General features: G+C 47.7%; 1 protein-coding gene across 1 annotated transcript in view; it reads left to right on the top strand.

The window, feature by feature from the left end:
- The first annotated feature begins 8,942 nt into the window (after positions 1–8,942).
- Positions 8,943–19,368, top strand: part of PROKR1 (prokineticin receptor 1) — an 11,720-nt gene continuing 1,294 nt past the window's right edge. Inside the window, exons 1-2 of the mRNA XM_059078534.2 lie at positions 8,943–9,583; positions 18,517–19,368. The exon at positions 18,517–19,368 is cut by the window's right edge and continues 1,294 nt beyond it. Of these exons, the coding sequence (XP_058934517.2) occupies positions 9,072–9,583; positions 18,517–19,213 (1,209 nt within the window). The 5' untranslated portion in view covers positions 8,943–9,071 and the 3' untranslated portion in view covers positions 19,214–19,368. The remainder of the gene's footprint in view (positions 9,584–18,516) is intronic.

The following is a 19,368-nucleotide window of genomic DNA, read 5'->3' as shown; positions in this document are numbered from 1 at the left end:
CACACAGAGAAGGCTATGAGACCATGGAGGCAGAGATGGGAGTGACGCAGCTGTAAGCCAAGGAACACCAAGGATTGACAGCCACCAGAAGCTAGGAAGAGGCAAGGAAGGATTCTACTTAGAGACTCAAAGCCACCATGGCGCTGCCAACGCCTTGATTTCAGACTTAACTTCCAGAACTATGAGAGAACGAATATCTGTTGCTTTAAGCCACCTAGTCTGTGGTACTCTGTTATGGCAGCCCTAGGAAACTGATAACCCAGTTTTGATGACTTTGGGGTTTTTCTTACATTTTATTATTTTATAGTGTTATGAATATTTATTTTTTTCCTTAGAAGAAACTATAAGAATGAGCAATCTGAATCAAAGAATACTAGTAGACAATGTGAGTACAAAGTACTTAGTAAGACAATGGCTATTGGGCTTCCCTGGTGGCGCAGTGGTTGAGAGTCCGCCTGCCGATGCAGGGGACGCGGGTTCGTGCCCCGGTCCGGGAAGATCCCACGTGAGCCATGGCCGCTGAGCCTGCGCGTCCGGAGCCTGTGCTCCGCAACGGGAGAGGCCACAATAGTGAGAGGCCCGCGTACCGCAAAAAAAAAAAAAAAAAAAAAAAAAGACAATGGCTATGACTCACCAACTCTATCTCTAAGTGTTATACTTGGTGATAGAGGTGATGTGCGCTCCTTCCTTTGTAATGAATTCCTCTGTAACTCCAGTCTCACCAGGATTCCCTAGCCTGTGGGTACAGTGGGCCCACATAAAGATATAACTCACTTCTGCCACCACCTCCATAATCAGAACATTCCAGCCCCTTATCTCTAGGAGTCTCTGGGGTGGGGCGTGAGGCAGGGGTGGTTATCATTCCAGTTCTTGAATAATCCTCGCGCCTTCTCCTCCCTCTTCTCAACATCCCAACACATCCACCACAAAGACTTTTGGGGGCCTGACTGTGCTACTCCCTCTGAGAGTGCATTAAGTCAGTGGAAAGGACCCATCTCATCTTCAGAAGCTGAACTGCAAGGTGCCAGGGCACAGTGGCATTCCATGTGGTCCTCATTGCATTAGAACCAGGCAATGTTTCTTAAACAAGGAGAGAAGCCCTTTCTTAGCCACTCAGTACCAGGAGCCCCCAAACAGCCCTCCCTATTTTGTCTTGTCTCCCAGAGTCCTGCTGACTGTAGCCCCTTCACCTGGGACTTAGCTAGGAAGATTGGAATCTGAGGCAGACACCATGCGTCAGCTGCATTACAGTCCCTGTGTAAAATATTCCAGATTGATGATTCCACAGTTAGACTTCATGCCGGGATGTATCCAGATCTTAACAGTGAGCACACTTTCTGCTCAAACTCATTACCTGCTGTCTTCTTGAGCCTTCATAATAGTTTGATATTCATAGGTAAAATATCCTCTTATTTCTCTTCTTTTTCAAAATAAAAACCATTCTTATAAGCCATGACCTGTTTATTTCTCCAGATAAATCTATGAATAATATTGTTGACCATTAAGAAGTTGTCAGGGATGGCATCAAACCAATGAAATTAACAAGAGATTTGACATCTTTGGCATGTTTGGGTTTCCATGAGGAATGAGAGCATGTCTCTGTGCCTAGCTGAATCTCCTTTCACATCTCCTCCAGAGGGATTTGGGGAGCTGGAGAGGAATGGCAGAGAGCAGTCCAAACAACCTGCTGAGTGGGCTTTGGGAAGCCGATCAAGCATTGCTGGCTCGAGTACAGGGGAGGTCACTGTAAAAGGAGGCAGGATGAGTTCTGAGCCAGCTCTGGGTGTCTTCCGGGAATTCTTGATTTTTTTCATGGCACTGGATGAGAGAGTGTGCCCAGGGAACAAATCTGATGAAAGCAGAAAATAAGTTGATTTAGTAAAATTTGTCTCAGACAGTAGGAACTGTGGCTGAACCCTGGAGCCAAGGATCATGGAAAGAGGGGTAAATTGAAAACAGGTAGCAATGTGTACTGTGGGTGTGGCTGAGCAGAGAGGCGGGGCTGAGCTAAATTTCAGGAGACTTGGATTCCAGTGTGAGCTCTGAAGTCAAGTTGCTCTGTTCCCTTCGACTAAAGGCTTTTCCTCTTGAGCATCTGTTTGCTCTTTTCTCGCTATAAGAGTGCTCACTGAAGGACCTCTAAGGCTCTCCTTGGCTGGCTTTCTAAGTGGTATTTACTAGAGCAACACGGGAGTTGCATGGCTGAAAAAAGCCCCAAGATGTTAAACTGTCATGTCTAAACCAAAGGACATAATTAGAGAATGATGTGATGAAGAAATGAAATTTCAAAGCACCTTTGGGATGATTCCTGCCAGTGGAAGAGGAAAGGAAAAAATTCCAAGGTAGCTCAAGAACATTATTTAGGGGTGAGGGATACCTAAAAGCACTGAAAAAGTGCTTTCCAAATGAGTTCTTTCCTTTGGTTTTGTTGGCTTCCTGAGGTGAAATTCTCTCAGATATTGTGACTTGCTTTGTAGGTGAGATGAAGCAACGAATGTGCCCCTTGCAGCAGGAGACTCTAACCACAGAAAACATTTCCAGGTCATTGGTGTCTTTGGGGCTACACATTTGAAAAAGAAATTACATCATTGGAGTTCCAGGTTTTTTTAAACTCATTTCCTTTCCTTCTTCTTTCCTTATTTTTTTTTTAAATTTTATTTCCAGATTTTGCCATAAGCCTAGGTTTAAATCTGTCACAGAGATGAATTATTAAAATTGGGCCCCAGATAGATGTCTGCTTCGCAGATGGAGGGGGCTCCCCTGAAGCCTTTGGCAGAAACTGACATGTAGGGACTAAGTCCTTCAAAGGAGTCCCCACCAAGAGCTGCAGTGCATAGAACCAGCCAGACTATATCTGCTTCTAATATTTCCATTTCCCCCATGGGGGTCCTGGCCAATAAATTCTTCTAATTATGCCCTCATGACTCCAACTCCAGAAGTCACCCAGTACCTCACTACTCTGAAGGTCAACGATGTCTTCATCGTGGCTAGCATTATTGTTAGCCTCAAGAACCATTCATTGCCAGGTTTTTGAAGGGGAAATGGGAAAATTCTAAGTTTTGCATGGTACCCAGCCTCCAACATGGCCTCCAAATCAGTCCCCAATGATCCCCCTCTTGGTATTTGCACACTTGTGTGGTCCCCTCCCACACTGTGGCAGGGTGTGCATGAGTGTGTGAAAAATAGCATATTGCAGAAGAGGGGGGGTCAGCTGCCATGTAGTGAGGTCACTCGGGCAGCCTAGAGTGAACCCCACATGATGAGGAGGAACTGAAGTCTCCAGCAACAGCCAGTGAAAACTAGGTAACAACCTTGTGAGTGAACTTGGAGGTGGATCCGCCCCCCACCCCAGTTGAGCCTTCAGATGAGAGTACAGCCCTGGCTGACAATTTGACATGAATCTTATGACAGACCTTGAACCTGGAACCACGCAGCTATGCCACTCCCAGATTCCTGATCCTCAGAAACTCAGTGAGGTAAAACATGTTTGTTGCTTTCAGCTCTGAAGTTTTGGGGTAAATTGGAATGCAGAAATAGATAACTAATGCACTCTGTGCTTTGTTTTTGATTTTCCGAGTAAATAGGAAGACATGCTATGTGGAATGAACACATATATGCTATATGGAATGACAGGTCAACATGTGTCTATCTTAAATCTTCCCTGAGTTTGGGGCAGAATCAAGGAATCCATATGTTTAACTAGCACCCCAGATGATTCTTATCATCAGGAAAGTTTGAGAAACAATACAGAGCAGATTTTAAAATGAATGAGACATACCCCTTCTTCAGGAAACTGTGCAAGATGGAAAGCAAATTGGTGCACAGAAATACATTTAAAGAGAGGCACCAAGTGGCAAGGAAAGGTTTGAATAGCCTTGGGGGAATCAAGGAATGCTTCCTGGAAGAAATGACACATGAGTAAGATCTCAAGGGTTGATTAGGACCTCAGGGAGCAATATATGGAAAGAATCACAGAGTGAGAGTGGCATTAATCACAGGTGGCATTTATCAGGGGCCTGCATTGCACCAAGCACTTTACCTTCCTCATCTTATATCCAGTCCTCACAGCAGTCCTGTGCAGTAGGAGCTACTGTCACCCAATTTGCAAGTGGGAAAGCTAGGCTTTGGTTAGCACACTGTCCAAGGTCACACAGCTCCCGTGTGCAGTACTAGGTAGAAAGGAGATAGCTGACTCTATCTGTCATGCTTTTAACTGCTACCGTGTTCCATGTCCTAGGGGACATGAGACTCAGAAATGTGAAAGGCTGGGACATTTTTGCAAAAGACAGGAGTTTTGTGGAAATAACAGAAGAGGGTGTCCATGGAGGGATATGGGCCAGGGGAGGATACTGTAGGTACCGTATGAAGTGCTGGAACCTGGCAGTGGTTTCCTAGTGCAAGCTCAACTAATTCATTTAGTGAATGAGGAAAGGGAGCCTCAGAAAAGTTCTGTGACTTGCCTGAAGTTTGATAGTGGTAAAGAGGAGTAAAAGTCCAGACCCCTGGCAGCCCCTTTTCCACTGTGGACAACTGGAGGCCAAACTTCGATGCCTTACTAAGGAGATCTGAGCTCTTCCATGGCTTTTAAAAAAACATTAATTTAATTAATTAATTTATTTTTGGCTACGTTGGGTCTTCGTTGCTGTGCGTTGTGGTGCGCGGGCTTCTCATTGCGGTGGCTTCTCTTGTTGCAGAGCACAGGCTCTAGGCACGCGGGCTTCAGCAGTTGTGGCTCGCGGGCTCTAGAGAGCAGTCAGTAGTTGTGGTGCACGGGCATCGTTGCTCTGCAGCTTGTGGGATCTTCCTGGACCAGGGCTCGAACCCGTGTCCCCTGAATTGGCAGGCGGATTCTCAACCACTGCGCCACCAGGGAAGCCCATGGCCTATGTTTTTTGTTTGTTTGTTTGTTTTGTTTTGTTTTTAAACAATTTTAAGTGTACACTTCGGTGACATTAAGTGTATTCACAATGTTGTGCAACCATTACCACTATCCATTTCCAGAACTTTGTCATCAACCCAAACAAATTCTGTGTCCATTAAACAATAACTCACCATTCCTCTTCCTCATTCTATTTTCTGACTCTATGAATCTGCCTAATCTAGGTACCTCATATATGTGGAATCATGTGTTTATCCTGTTGTGTCTGGCTTTTTTTCACTTACTATGATGTTTTCAAGGTTCACCCATATTGTAGCATGTATCAAGACTTCATTTCTTTTTTCCCGCATTTTTTCCATTGTGGTAAAATACATATAATATTTACCATCTTAACCATTTTTAAGTGTACAGTTAAGTGAATTAAATCCATTCATATTGCTGTGCAACTATCACCACGATCCATTACCCTAACTCTTTTCATCTTGCAAAATTAAAACTCTGGACCCATTAAATAGAAACTCCCCTTCCCTTATCCCCTCAGCCCTTGGCAAGTGCCATTCTACTTTTGGTCTCTATGATTTTGATGCATCTAGGTACCTCATATAAGTGGAATTATGCAGTATTTGTCTTTTTGTGACTGGCTTATTTCACTTAGTATAATGTCCTTAAGGTTCATCCATATCCTATCATGTGTCAGAATTTCCATCCTTTAAAAGGCTGAAAAATACTCCGTTGTATGTACCTACTACATTTTATTTATCCATTCATTTGTTGATAGATGTTTGGGTTGGTTCTACCTTCTGGCTGTTGTGAATAATGCTGCTATGAATATGGGTGTACAAATATCTCTTTCAGACACTGCCTTCAATAATTTTGGAGATATACCTAGAGGTGAAATAACTGGATCATATGGTAATTCTTTTTTTTTTTTTTTAAACTTTTGAGGACCTGCCATATTGTTTTCCACTGTGACTGCATCACTTTACATTCCCACCAACAGCACACAAGGGTCCCAATTTCTCCACATCCTCATCAACACTTTTTTTTTTTTTTTTTTTTTTTTTTCTTTTGTGGTACGCAGGCCTCTCACTGTTGTGGCCTCTCCCGTTGCAGAGCACAGGCTGCGGACGCGCAGGCCCAGCGGCCACGGCTCACGGGCCCAGCCGCTCCGCGGCACGTGGGATCTTCCCGGACCGGGGCACGAACCCGCGTCCCCTGCATCGGCAGGCGGATTCTCAACCACTGCGCCACCAGAGAAGCCCCTCGTCAACACTTTTATACTTCATTCCTTTTTTCAAGGATAAGAAATATTCTAATGTATGCGTACAACACATTTTAAAAATCCATTTATCAGTTGATGAACATTTGGGTTGTTTCCACCCTTTGGCCTGTTGTGAACAATGCTGCTATGAACATTGATGTACAAGTATCTGAGTCCGGCTTTCAGGTGTTTTTGGAAGTGGAATTGCTGGATCAAAAGCTAACTTGATATTTAAGTTCTTGAGAAATCTGTAGACTTTTGGAGATCTGTGCTCTCTAAGTTAGCTCTGGTCAACCTAGCCTTCTGAACAGATATCCCTGGGTGGGTGGGAGGTCACCTCTCTCTCCCGCATCCACACCGCTGCCCTCCCCCCGCTTCCTGGCTTTCCGGAAAGCGGTTCTCAGAGCCTCTACCACAGAGGTCAAGCGGCTGAAATGAAGCTGACCCCGGCGTCCAGTTGGGCTTGTCTGAGGGAACTACCTTTGGGTTGCTCCCAGCGTCTCCTGCGAGGGCGGTGTGGGCAGGAAGGGAGGCTCCTCCCGGTTCTCTGAAATCTCGCCAGCTCATCGGGCCCGACCGCCCACTCTGGCGGTGGCTCCGGGGCTGACCAGGTGAGCGGCTGAGCAGTCCCTGAGCCCCGGGGCGGGCGCAGCCCTGCGGAATGGGAGCCTTGGGCGCCGAGTCCGCGCTGAGCCGGGCTCCGAGCTCCACCGCCCTCGTTCCCGCCCCAGGCGGCCGTTCCGGAGCCTGAGCCCAGGGAACGCGCGCTCCCTCCGGCGTGTCCTCGCCTCGAGCTGCCGCTTCGCTGCGTCCCCGACACTCCGGTCCCGGGGGGACTCCCGGGGTCCCCAGCCTCGCACGTGCCTGGGCGACCCGACGTGCCCCTGCCTGGAGCCCGGAGCCCCTCCCCCTCGTGCCTCCCGGACCCGGCGGCACACGCCTCCCCGAGCCGGGCACCCCGGCCCTGGGGGCGCCCCGCGGTCACCCGGGCGGGGACAGCGAGGGGGGCGGGGAGGGGGCCACGCCGAGGAGCCGCAGTCCTCTGATCTGCGGCGGCGAGAGCGCAACTCCCGCAGAGCCCAGCCGGGAAAGAGCCCCGAGCAGAGGAGGGAGAGAGGGGACCTGTGCTCTTCCTATGGGCCTCTGGAAGCAGCGGCTCGTGTCCCCGGACCCGGAATAAACAGCTCAGGACCTTGTCCGCCCGGCGCCTGGATGCCGCAGGTACGGAGCGCGCCCTCCGGGGCGATGCGGCAAGGACTCCACGCGTCACCGGCCGCCAGGGCGCGGGGGCTTTTGAGTGGGGAGGGGGCTTTTCAAGAGACTCGCACTCGTGCTCATTTCTGCAGGGGATCCGGTCTGTCCCCTCCTTCTGTCCTTAGGCGTAGCCTTTGAGGCTCCGAGGACAAAGTTGGGAGCAGGACGGGGCTTATCAGCAGAGGCTGCAAAGAGATGCTTCCAGAGATGGGAAGGTCTGGCCGGGGGGGCGATCCCTAAACGCAGGGGCTCCAGAGGACACCGGTTGGCAATGGGATTCCTCTTGGGGAGGTGAGAATGAAGGAGAAAAAAAGATCTCTGGACAATTTCTCCCCAAATCCCAAAGCTCCTAACACCCGGTCACCCCAAGAAGTTTTTATGCCCTTTGTTTTTAAGACATGACTTTGAGTCTTCCAGGTAGCGAGCTTGCAGGGTCCCTCTCCAGAGGTGGCGTGCCTTGGAGACCCACAGGGCCTGCGAGGGGTGAGGACTGTCCCATGCGGACTTCATCCTTCCTGCCTGGGTGGCAAGCCTGGCCCCCTCTGACCTTTCCGGCTCTGGGAGGGACTGGGGCTGCAGGGAGAGGGAAGGGGACATGGGGATTCTGGCTCCCTCTTGGTTCTCCATCCCCACCGGTACAGCTGACAACGCCCTCCTGGTACCCCAGCCCCATCATCTGGGTCAGGAGTGTTCTCCTCTTCCTCGAAGCTGACCAAGGAGGCCTGGGTCCTCACTAGTAATTCCTTGCAGTCCTAGGATGTAACACCCTCCCTCTCCAGGGACCTCCATGCTTTACAGACGTTAATGATCTGTTGCCTGGAGGATGTTGAAACTCTGAGAGCTCAAGCTGTTTATCTCAGGACACACAACCAGCCAAGGAAGGATTTTGTTCCAGAGTCCCCTTTCTAAGCCACTCAATGATTAGGCTGGGACTTCACTCTTGCAGCCTCTGTCTGGGGACAGGCCTTGGTAAATGCTGTGCCTGGCTTCTAGCAGACTTGGAAGTAGGAACAGGAAACCTAGTGAGGAGAGGGGAAGGTGGCTGCTACATAGGCTCTGATTTTAAAGCGGTGTTTTGCCAGAAGGAAAGAAGCACGGAGAGCAGTCAGGCCTGTCTCAAAGTCTTGCCTCTTCCGTGGAATTCAGAATAATTTTTTAAGCTACAGAATGGGACAATTCCACAAGGACAAAGTTCAGGCTGTCAGGACAAGGAATGGAGTTTGGAGCAGGTCACTTGGGTTCTCTTCAGCCTCCGCACACTCCTAACTTTGGTCCCTGAGAAAAAGTGCAACATTCAGAATCTTCAGTGGAACGAAAATAAACTGAGTTAGCGCTTGTTTGGCTCTGTAGCAATCGAACCTTCCCTGAACGAGTGGGTATGTGCTTTTGATTCCTTTGTTTTCTTTCCCTGGTTTCTTTATTTCCACTCCATCACCTGTTCACTCTGGGCAGGTGGCTAATGGGTCAGCTTAGTTTATAGAATGGTTTTAAATGTGGCCAGGTTCACTTACATATGTAGCCAATTGTTTGTATGTCTTTCAAAGGCTTATGATGGAGCTTGGATACTGGACCCCCAGGACACTCGCAGGGACAGTCTGACTCATTAAGGGAAAGCTGAGTAGCAGCAGAAAGGGGAGACCTCAGCCTACCGACGTCTCCCCAGAGGAATTCCCAGGAATGTTGCTCAAGGCTTCACCTGGCCAGATGGAGGTCAACATGGCGGTCATGGATGAGAATGCCACAAACACCTCAACCAACTATTCTTCTCTGCTTGACCCCCACGGAACCCAAGCTGCTTTCTTCCCATTCAGCTTCAGCTATGGCGACTATGATATGCCCTTGGACGAAGATGAGGATGTGACCAATTCCCGGACCTTCTTTGCTGCCAAAATTGTCATTGGCATGGCACTGGTGGGCATCATGCTGGTTTGTGGTATTGGCAACTTCATCTTCATCGCGGCCCTGGCCCGCTACAAGAAGCTGCGCAACCTCACCAATCTTCTCATCGCCAACCTGGCCATCTCTGATTTCTTGGTGGCCGTCATCTGCTGCCCCTTCGAGATGGACTACTACGTGGTACGCCAGCTCTCCTGGGAGCACGGCCACGTGCTGTGCGCCTCTGTCAACTACCTGCGCACTGTCTCTCTCTACGTCTCCACCAACGCCCTGCTGGCCATCGCCATCGACAGGTGAGTGAGGGGTGGGGACGATGAAGGAAGGGGCAGTTGTGATTGATGAGAGGTATCTGTATTCCCCAGAGCTGTGGATGCATGGGGGCCCAAAGGTGGCCCATTTATTGAACAGTGAAAAGAGTTCTAGTTTTCCAGCGGTAAGCAGGCAGGAGGTAGTGGAGCCCCCTAGAGTTGGGCAGCAGGAAGGCTTTTGATCCCTCATGTTATGGACATTCTCCTAGATGTTGTATCTGTCCAAGGTCTAGAGGTAGGCAGCTCCCAGGAGGTGTGGAGGGACAAGTTTAAATTTCAGGCAGTTACCTCTTGAGTCAACTTGGAAATCCGGAGGGAGGTTTCTATCTCATCAAGACATCCTCTACCGAAACCGTGATGCCCCTACAAACACCGGTTGATTTTTTTTTATTGTTATGATGATTTTTAAAATTTTTATTTTATATTGGGTATAGTTGATTAACAATGTTAACACTGGTTGATTTTAAATAACATTGAGGGATTTGTGCTAAAAAACAAACAAAACAAAACAAAAAGGAGACCTATGCTTACTTACTCTTTTTGGGTTGTTGCAGTAATCAGTTGGCTCCTTTTCATACATTAGTGTACAACGATACAGAAGAGCTGTTTCTAGTGATGGTAAATAAAATCAGTAAGAGCAGCCTATGCAAATCTTTCCTATGTTATCTTTAGGCTCTTCATTTAGTATAATCTCCTGTACTAATGGGCCAGAGTAGTTTTTGTTCCCTTGGAACAATTTTGCAGGCTTCTGTGCCCAAAGTTGGACTCTTGTTACAAAACACCTTGTTGCAGTCCAGAGACAGTTACCCTGAGGGTCTAATCGGGCCTCTGTGTACTTGAATCTGCACAACCCGTCTCTCTCTCTTAACCCAGAGAGCCTGAAGCACAGATGATCTCCGTGTCCCATGGCCTCAGGGCTCTGGTGGCGTTCAGCTCCCTCCCCCCCAATCAGGACACCCCAGGACAGTGTTCCGGGGAGGAACACAGCAAATAGAGCCTGATTTCTGAAGCCATCAGTGGGACGACCAGGGGTAGAATACCTAGACATAGACCACTCCCAAGGGCAGGGGGTTGAAAAGGAGCCTGGCCTTAAAACCTAGGAGGAGGGCTTCCCTGGTGGCACAGTGGTTGAGACTCCGCCTGCCGATGCAGGGGACATGGGTTCGTGCCCCGGTCCGGGAAGATCCCACGTGCCGCGGAGCGGCTGGGCCCGTGAGCCATGGCCACTGAGCCTGCGCGTCCGGAGCCTGTGCTCCACAACGGGAGAGGCCACGACAGTGAGAGGCCCCGCGAACCGCAAAAACAAAACAAAACAAACAAAAACAAACAAACAAACAAAAAAACCTAGGAGGATATTGGAATTAGCACATTAAGCGGCCCTCGGTCGTGTCCGGAGGTGTCATCCCTGCACAAGTCTTGGCCAAGCTCTTCCACACGAGTCACAAAGCCCCCGCGGTGTTCTGTCCACCCAGGAATGGACCCTGGGTGAATCTGTAGAAGGAGCAGGAGGGGGACAGTCAAGCAGAGTATCTGCCCCCCAAGTTCCCTTCACAGCTGTCGAGGAAGATCTCCAGGGACCTTGTCTCTGAACTTTTCTGAAAGTGGAAGCTGCCACCATCCCTCCTGGCACATGAACAGGACCCAAAACATATGGGGTCATTTCCTGAAGTTTCACTCTGGCAAGACAGTTTTTCACAGAAGGTGCTCTCAGGCACTGAAAGTGGGGTAGGTAGGTGCCTGCTGCGGGGTGGGCCCCTGCTCCCTGGGTGAGACCCATTTTACCATGGAGGGAGCTACTCATAGAAAGGGGTAACACTGAGGAAGAAATGGCTTCAAGGGGAATGCAAGCCAGGACAAAATCAGGGCATTGGGCTATTCTGAATATGTAAGAGGTGATATCTGTGTCAATCAATCCACCTCCATCTACTGAACTCTTTCAAATTCATATTCGCCTTTCATATGAAACTCAGCTTGTCTGAAGGATTGCAGGCATTTCTCTTACAGTGGGTATTTTAATCGGGAACGTGCTTTGCATCATGGGGACGGCTATTGTTTAGAGTGGGGCTGTCATTGGAAACTTGAACCCAGACACTGGGTTTGATTTTGTTAGTTTTAGGCAAGTAATTTTTGTCTTGATATAACAAATATGGCCACAGTTATAAAAATATCCTTATATTTGTTTAATGAAATTTCTGTAGGAATAGTGTGAGCCGTTAGTCTGCCTGCAGGGCCTTGTGTTAGTTAGTTGACCCTTCTCTGCCTCAATTTTCTCATGTATAAAATGGGAATGATTAGAAAACCTAATGTATTGGGTTGCTTTGAGGATGAAATGAAATAATACATGTAATTGTTTAGAACAATGCTTAAAACAGAGTAAGCACTTAATAAACAGCGGGGGTTATGCTTTGTAAATTAACCCTTAAAGGAACAACAACAACAAAGCCAGATAAACTAATGACTATTTCCGATTGGCTAACCTCTTTGCTTTCATGATAGTGATGGCTTTTGTGATGTGATTAAAGAAATAATGATACAAAGTTTCTAAGAAACACAGCTCTCAAGATATAGTAGAACAGAACTATTTATCTCCCACCGGCTCTCTGTTTCTACTATTGGTTCCATGGTTCTCCCAGGCATCTAAGCTCAAAAGTCCCCTTTGGGGCTTCCCTGGTGGCGCAGTGGTTGAGAGTCCGCCTGCCGATGCAGGGGACACAGGTTCGTGCTCTGGTCCGGGAAGATCCCACATGCCGCGGAGCGGCTGGGCCCGTGAGCCATGGCCGCTGAGCCTGTGCATCCGGAGCCTGTGCTCCGCAACGGGAGAGGCCACAACAGTGAGAGGCCCGCATACTGCAAAAAAAAAAAAAAAAAAAAAAAAAAAAAAGTCCCCTTTGTCCTGGCTGCTCTGTCCCTTTCTCCAGCATTCACTTAATTCCCAGGCCCTGACAATCCCCTCCCATCCCCCCGCCCAACCTCCCCACTGCTCACCCAGGGCTGAATTATCATAGTCTCCTCTTCGGTCTTCCTGCAGCCAGTGCCTCTCAGCTCCGCCCCTCTGCCAACCCCACTCCCTCACAATCCGTCCTAAGCATTCATTCATTCACACAATGCATTTTTTATAGAGAGACTACAAAGTTACATATACTATTTCAAGCACTGGGGATACGATGGTGAGTAAGCAAAAAAGCTCCTCGTGCTGATGGAGCTTGATGGCAAGAGAACAGTCAGGCAAGCAACCAAGGAAGGTAATTTCAGACCATGAGAAATACTCTGAGCAAAAACAAATAAACATACCTATGATGGAAAAGAATCCGAAAAACAAATACATAGATGTATAACTGAATCACTTTGCTGTACACCTGAAACTAACAAAGCATTGTAAATTATTCTTTTTTTTTTAAAAACCCCACATTTGTTTATTTATTTATTTTTGGCTGTGTTGGGTCTTCGTTTCTGTGCGAGGGCCTTCTCCAGTTGTGGCGAGCGGGGGCCGCTCTTCATCGTGGTGTGCGGGCCTCTCACTATGGCGGCCTCTCTTGTTGCGGAGCACAGGCGCCAGACGCTCAGGCTCAGTAGCTGTGGCTTACGGGCCTAGTTGCTCCGCGGCATGTGGGATCCTCCCAGACCAGGGCCCGAACCCCTGTCCCCTGCATTAGCAGGCAGATTCTCAACCACTGCGCCACCAGGAAAGCCCCCAAATTAACTATTCTTCAATAAAACAAACAAACAAACACGCAAGCAAACACTGAGAGTGACCAAGGGTGGGAGACGCTCTAGGTGGGAATCAGGAAAAGTGCCTCTGAGAAAATATTTGAACAGACCTCTGAATGATGGGGGAAAAAAAACTGGCCTCGTAAAGACTGGGAAAGAGCATTCCAGACAAAGAGAATTCTAAGTGCAAAGGCTTCGAGACGGGAGCAAACCTGAAGGTTCTAGGAATAGCGAGAGGGGTCCCATGGCCCAGGGGAAGAAAGCAAGACTGCAGCCAAATTAATCTTCTGCCTCATACACGCCTCCCTCTCTTGCTCAGAAAACCTCTAACAATGCCACTGTATACAAAATATGGCTGGAATCTTTTCATCTGCTTTTCCACCATTTTATTATGGAGCTCCAGACTGCCTGCCAGTCTCATGCTGGGTAAACACATTGATGTCCTGTTTTCCTTGAAAAAGGTTGCAATCTTTTTGAGAACTTGTCACCATGGCTTATTACATTTCTGTTCATCCAGTGCTAGGTCCTTGCTGAGGGTGAAGTTTTACTAAGATCCTAGGTGCCCAGAATTCACAGACAACAAAAGGTTTTAAAAGAAGTAAGGCATGATCCCTGCTCTTGGGAAGCTTACCATCCAGAGTGTGGGGGGGAGGGGTGAAAACTAACACAGGAAAGTTGGGGGGTAAGTAAAGGGTCAGTTTGAAATGAAATTTAGAGAAGGGGGAGATGGTGGCGTAACAGAATAATCAGAGGAGGCTTCATGCAGGAGACAGACTTTTAACTGGCTTTCAACAAATGAGGATCAGCAAGGAGAACAAAGGATTTCCAAGAGGGTAGGTGGAACTGTGTTTGCAAAAGCTGAGAGGTGAGAATGCTTGAGGTGAGAGTGAGGTCCGGGGAGTGGGAACGGGGGACAGGGCAAGGAATGTAAAAGAGTAGAGATCAGAAAGATTAGGGTCCTGTTCTAGAAGATCACAAAATCTAGGTACAAGGAGTCGGACCTGAGGGTAGCAGGGAACTGCAAAAGATCCTCAGAGGACTCTGTCCCCCCAGGTCTGGGTTTCCTCTTTGATGTGAAGACACCTGCCCTGTCCTCGGGGTATATCTTTTGGATCTCAGGCACATGGGGCACTGGGGTCTCTCCTTTTTTTTTATGCGGAATCCAGGGGAAGCTGGCCAGTCTGCCTGCCTGTTGGCAGCTCTCTTGTACTGTCTGGACGAGGCAGCTAAGGCATGAGGAACGGCACTCAGCCTTGGGAAGCCCAAATGCTTCCTGGTGAGCTTCTTGGTTGGGGCCGACTGGCCCAAAAAGCAGGTTGTACATTTGCTACCCATCCCATGAGCCGCCTAGTAGCTACTGTGACCGCCACTTCCGTGATTAGAGCTGGGGCTGAGTCCTGGGGCAGAGAGGGAGCTCAAATGCTCTTTGCTTAATCACCCAGTGATCACTGTCATCACACAGTTAGTGGCTGGACATTTCTTTGTCCAGCAGCCTTCATTCTTTGTTCTCTGGGAAATGCTGACTCTAAGTGGATCTGGACCTGAACCACTGTAGTGGCAGACACGCTACAATGCCAAGGGCATACTCCTAAGGAAAGTAGCTGCCAATTGCCTGACTCCTTTTTGGAACATCAGTAGGTCTAAACTGACTATGATGAAAAGAACAGAGGGGCTGCCAGGATGCCAGAAGGGCAGGAGGAAGGGATATTGCTTGCTCTGATTTGAAAAGGAAGGAACAATTGGCATATTGGCGGGCCCACTGGATTTGGAGCAAGATATGGGTGGGTCTGCATCATGGTTCTGTTGATTACTAGCTGCGTGGCTTTTTTCTTTCTTTCTTTCTTTATGGCTGCATTGGGTCTTCATTTCTGTGCGTGGGCTTTCTCTAGTTGCGGCGAACGGGGGCCACTGTTCATCGCGGTGCGCGGGCCTCTCACTGTCGCGGCCTCTCTTGTTGCGGAGCGCGAGCTCCAGACGCGCAGGCTCAGTAGTGGTGGCACATGGGCCTAGTTGCTCCATGGCATGTGGGATCTTCCTAGACCAGGGCTCGAACCCGTGTCCCCTGCATTGGCAGGCGGATTCTCAACCACTGCGCCACCAGGGAAGCCCTGGCTGTGTGGCTTTTGACAGGTTATTTAACTTCTTCAAACTTCAGTTTGCTCTTCTGTAAGGTGGGCATCTTTGCTCCCTTACCTGTTCAAATGAGTTGGGGTTATCTAATGAGAATGTGGGTTTGAAAACGCTCTGTTAATTGTACATTGCTTTACAAAGTCAAGCAACTATTACTAATAATGGAGTTCTAAGCCTAGCATACCCAAGGCTGGTGGCAATCCTTGAAACAGTTTTCTGCAGTTTGCCTATTGGTTAACGTATTTGGAAGACCTCTTGCACAGCTCCTGGTGCTAACTTTGGGGATGGAGGTGGGGTGATGTCAGGATGAACTATCTGATGGGTAATCGCAGATTAATTTTGATGTGAATATTAGTAAATCCAATAAAATAGGTCCAATAAAATAGAAAGTAGCATAGAACTTGCAAATGCAGTATTTGCCAGTAACAGGTGAAAGAAAATTGCTTGCTCTACAGAATAGCTCTAAAAATACATTTTAGGATACTAAGAGTTTTTTCTTGTATATTAATAGCCTATTGTTTATGTGCAGTGTCTCACTGGAGCTTCACAGTATCTCTGTGAGCTTGGCAAGGCACTTGATATTCCCATGTCACAGATGAGGAAACTGAGTCCCCAGGGCTAAGAAAATGAAAAATTCGCATAGCAAGTTTGTGGCAAAGCTGGGAGTAGCTTCTTGGTCTTCTAGATCAGCATTCTCCCCTACCTGTTCATTGGAAAAACACTCTGAGTTTGAAAATATCATAAAGACTTGGGAAATTACTAGTGGGAAAAGAAGGAATAGAATCATATAGTGAACATTCATATAGCAAGCAATTATGAACACAAATATTCTTTGAGAGAGTAATCAGCAGAACACGGTGGGGTAGATAGAGAGGGAGAGAGCTGATGAAAGGAAAAGCTCTAAACTCTTAGTTTTCGTTATGACTCAGAGCAGGTTTGGTGCCCTCCATACAGCAAGAGTGGCGTGGTCTTCATGTGCATTGACAAAAGCATTGCCAACACCCTGCAGACATTCCCATTTCACCCTCAGCATCCACCGTGGGAGACTGGCGAGTGCCAGGGATTGTTGCTGGTGGTGGAGCGTGACAAGCAGCCAGATGGGCGACCAGAGGGTGGACCCAACCCATCCAACTTCCTCTAACAGCTGGTAGCTACAAGAGAGCAGAAGTCTTGTGCCACTAAACTCTCCATATGACACTCAATGGGGTTGGCTGTCTGTGTTGTGGGAAGGACAGAAACAGCAGGAATATGACAAAAAAAAAAAAAGAATGACCCTCCTCTTCCAGTCAAAATCCCAAGTAAGATGACCTCAAAGGGATCGGCTGCAAAGGGAACAGAATTGTTTGGCTTTCCTTCAGGCCCCTGTCGTGTTTGCCCTTGGCTTTACCAGGGATAAGCTGTGGATGCGTGAGGATGTGTTTATTTCCAGTGTTGATTAGTCATTCCCTCCCACTTCACTTGCCATCTTTCTCCTTCTCCTGCTTCTACCCACTGCCACACAGAGAACGTCTTCCAGGAAACCAGAGCCCTCTGTCTAAGTGTGTGCACTCTCTCTGGGAAGGAGGCTTTCATACTGCGTGAATGACTCACATCCTCCGGAAAATGTTCTCTCTTCTTTTCTGGACAACTGTGGCAACAGCAGTGTGGTTTTAAGGGAAAGAACAAAAGCAATATCTTTTACTGTCTGTTGCTTTGTGGTTCAACAAACATGTTCGTGTATATTCTCAATTGATTTTCAGATCAACCATGTGAGATAAGGTTAAATGTTTTCTATCGAGAGTCCTGTGGTATTTGACCTTGAGAAAGTCACTCATCTCTCACTAAGCTCTGTTTTTCAACCTGAAAAATAAGATAAATGGTCACATGCTTTTCCTCCACCTTTGCATGCAGAGCAATGTTTCTAAAAATGTGGAATGAAGGCAAAACTTTGCCTACTGTTTCTATCAGAATGGGCAAATCCTCCCAACAACTCTTCAGAATTATCAGGTCCTTTTAGCTCTAAGCTGTGGGGTAATTAGGATGAATGGCCCTGAAAACAGGAAGGGCCTGGGAACAGTGCCAGGCTAGAAACTGATAGGAGATGTTATTACTACATTTAATAATAATAGTTACCATTTATTGAGTATATACCATGTTTTAAACTGTGCCAGAAATTGTGTCTATATTGGCACATTTAATCTTTAAAAACAAACAAACAAAAAAAACTTTTGCAGATAAGGAAATTGAGATTCAGAGAGATTAAACATAACTTTCCTGTCCTGGGCATATATCCAGACAAAAGTCTAATTCGAAAAGATACATGCACCCCTATGTTCACAGCAGCACTATTCACAATAGCCAAGACATGGAAACAACCTAAATGTCCATTGACAGATGAATGGATAAAGAAGATGTGGCATATATATACAATGGAATATTACTCAGCCATAAAAAATGAAATAATGCCATTTTCAGCAACATGGATGGACCTAGAGATTATCATAGTAAGTGATCATGTAAGAGAAAGACAAAATACCATATGATATCACTTATATGTAGAATCTGAAATATGACACAGATGAGGTTATCTATGAAACAGAAACAGAGGAGATTCACAGATATAGACAAAAGACTTGTGTTTGCCAAGGGGTGGGTGGCGGGGTGTGGGAAGGATGGATTGGGAGCTTGGGGTTAGCAGATGCAAACTTTTACATATAGAATGGATAAACAACAAGGTCCTACTGTATAGCATAGGGAACTATATTCAATATCCTGGAATAAACCATAATGTAAAGAATATGAAAAAGAATATATATATATATATAATACTGAATCACTTTGCTGTACAGCAGAAATTAACACAACATTGTAAATCAACTATACTTCAATTAAAAAAAAAATAAAAACTTGCCTGAGGTTGCACAGCTAGTAAGAGGTGTAGCTGGAGCTGGCATTCAAGTCTGCCTTTCCTGGAAGCCCACATAACACTGCTCATTCCCTCCACACCTACCATCTGATTGTGCCTCAATGTTTCAAAAGTAACATCATCCTCCAGCACTTCCTTACCACAGTGGTTGATCCCATTTGTGTCCTTGTCCTAGATATCTGGCCATTGTCCACCCGCTGAGACCCCGCATGAAGTATCAAACAGCCACTGGCTTGATCGCCTTGGTGTGGGTGGTGTCCATCCTCATCGCCATACCGTCAGCCTACTTCACCACTGAAACGGTCCTCCTCATTGTCAAGAGCCAGGAGAAGATCTTCTGTGGCCAGATCTGGCCAGTGGACCAGCAGATCTACTACAAGTCATACTTCCTCTTCCTCTTCAGCATTGAGTTCGTGGGCCCGGTGGTCACCATGACCCTATGCTACGCCAGGATCTCCCGGGAACTCTGGTTCAAGGCTGTCCCTGGTTTCCAGACTGAGCAGATCCGGAAGCGGCTGCGCTGCCGCCGGAAGACGGTCCTGGTGCTCATGTGCATCCTCACCGCCTATGTGCTGTGCTGGGCGCCCTTCTACGGCTTTACCTTTGTGCGTGACTTCTTCCCCACCGTGTTTGTGAAGGAGAAGCACTACCTCACGGCCTTCTATGTGGTCGAGTGCATCGCCATGAGCAACAGCATGGTCAACACCGTGTGCTTCGTGACCGTCCAGAACAACACCATCAAGTACTGCAAGAAGATCGTGGTGCTCCACTGGAAGGCTTCTTACAGTGGGAGTAAGTCCAGTGGGGACCTTGACCTCAAAACCATGGGGGTGCCTGCCACTGAAGAGGTGGACTGCATCATACTGAAATAACCCCAGAACAGGACCTTTGGGACCCTGAGCAAGTGTGCCTAGGTACATGCTATCAACCAAGAACACTTGGTTTGATGCAGAGGGCAAAGCAAATGCACAAATATGTCAACACTGTGTTCAGGGAGCTCAGAATCTCGAAAACTGGTGTGATTAGA

Source organism: Kogia breviceps, chromosome 11, assembly GCF_026419965.1.
Source record: "Kogia breviceps isolate mKogBre1 chromosome 11, mKogBre1 haplotype 1, whole genome shotgun sequence".
NCBI lineage: Eukaryota > Metazoa > Chordata > Mammalia > Artiodactyla > Physeteridae > Kogia > Kogia breviceps.
Note: the sequence above shows the minus strand (reverse complement) of the source record. Positions and strands in the feature narration are given on the sequence as shown.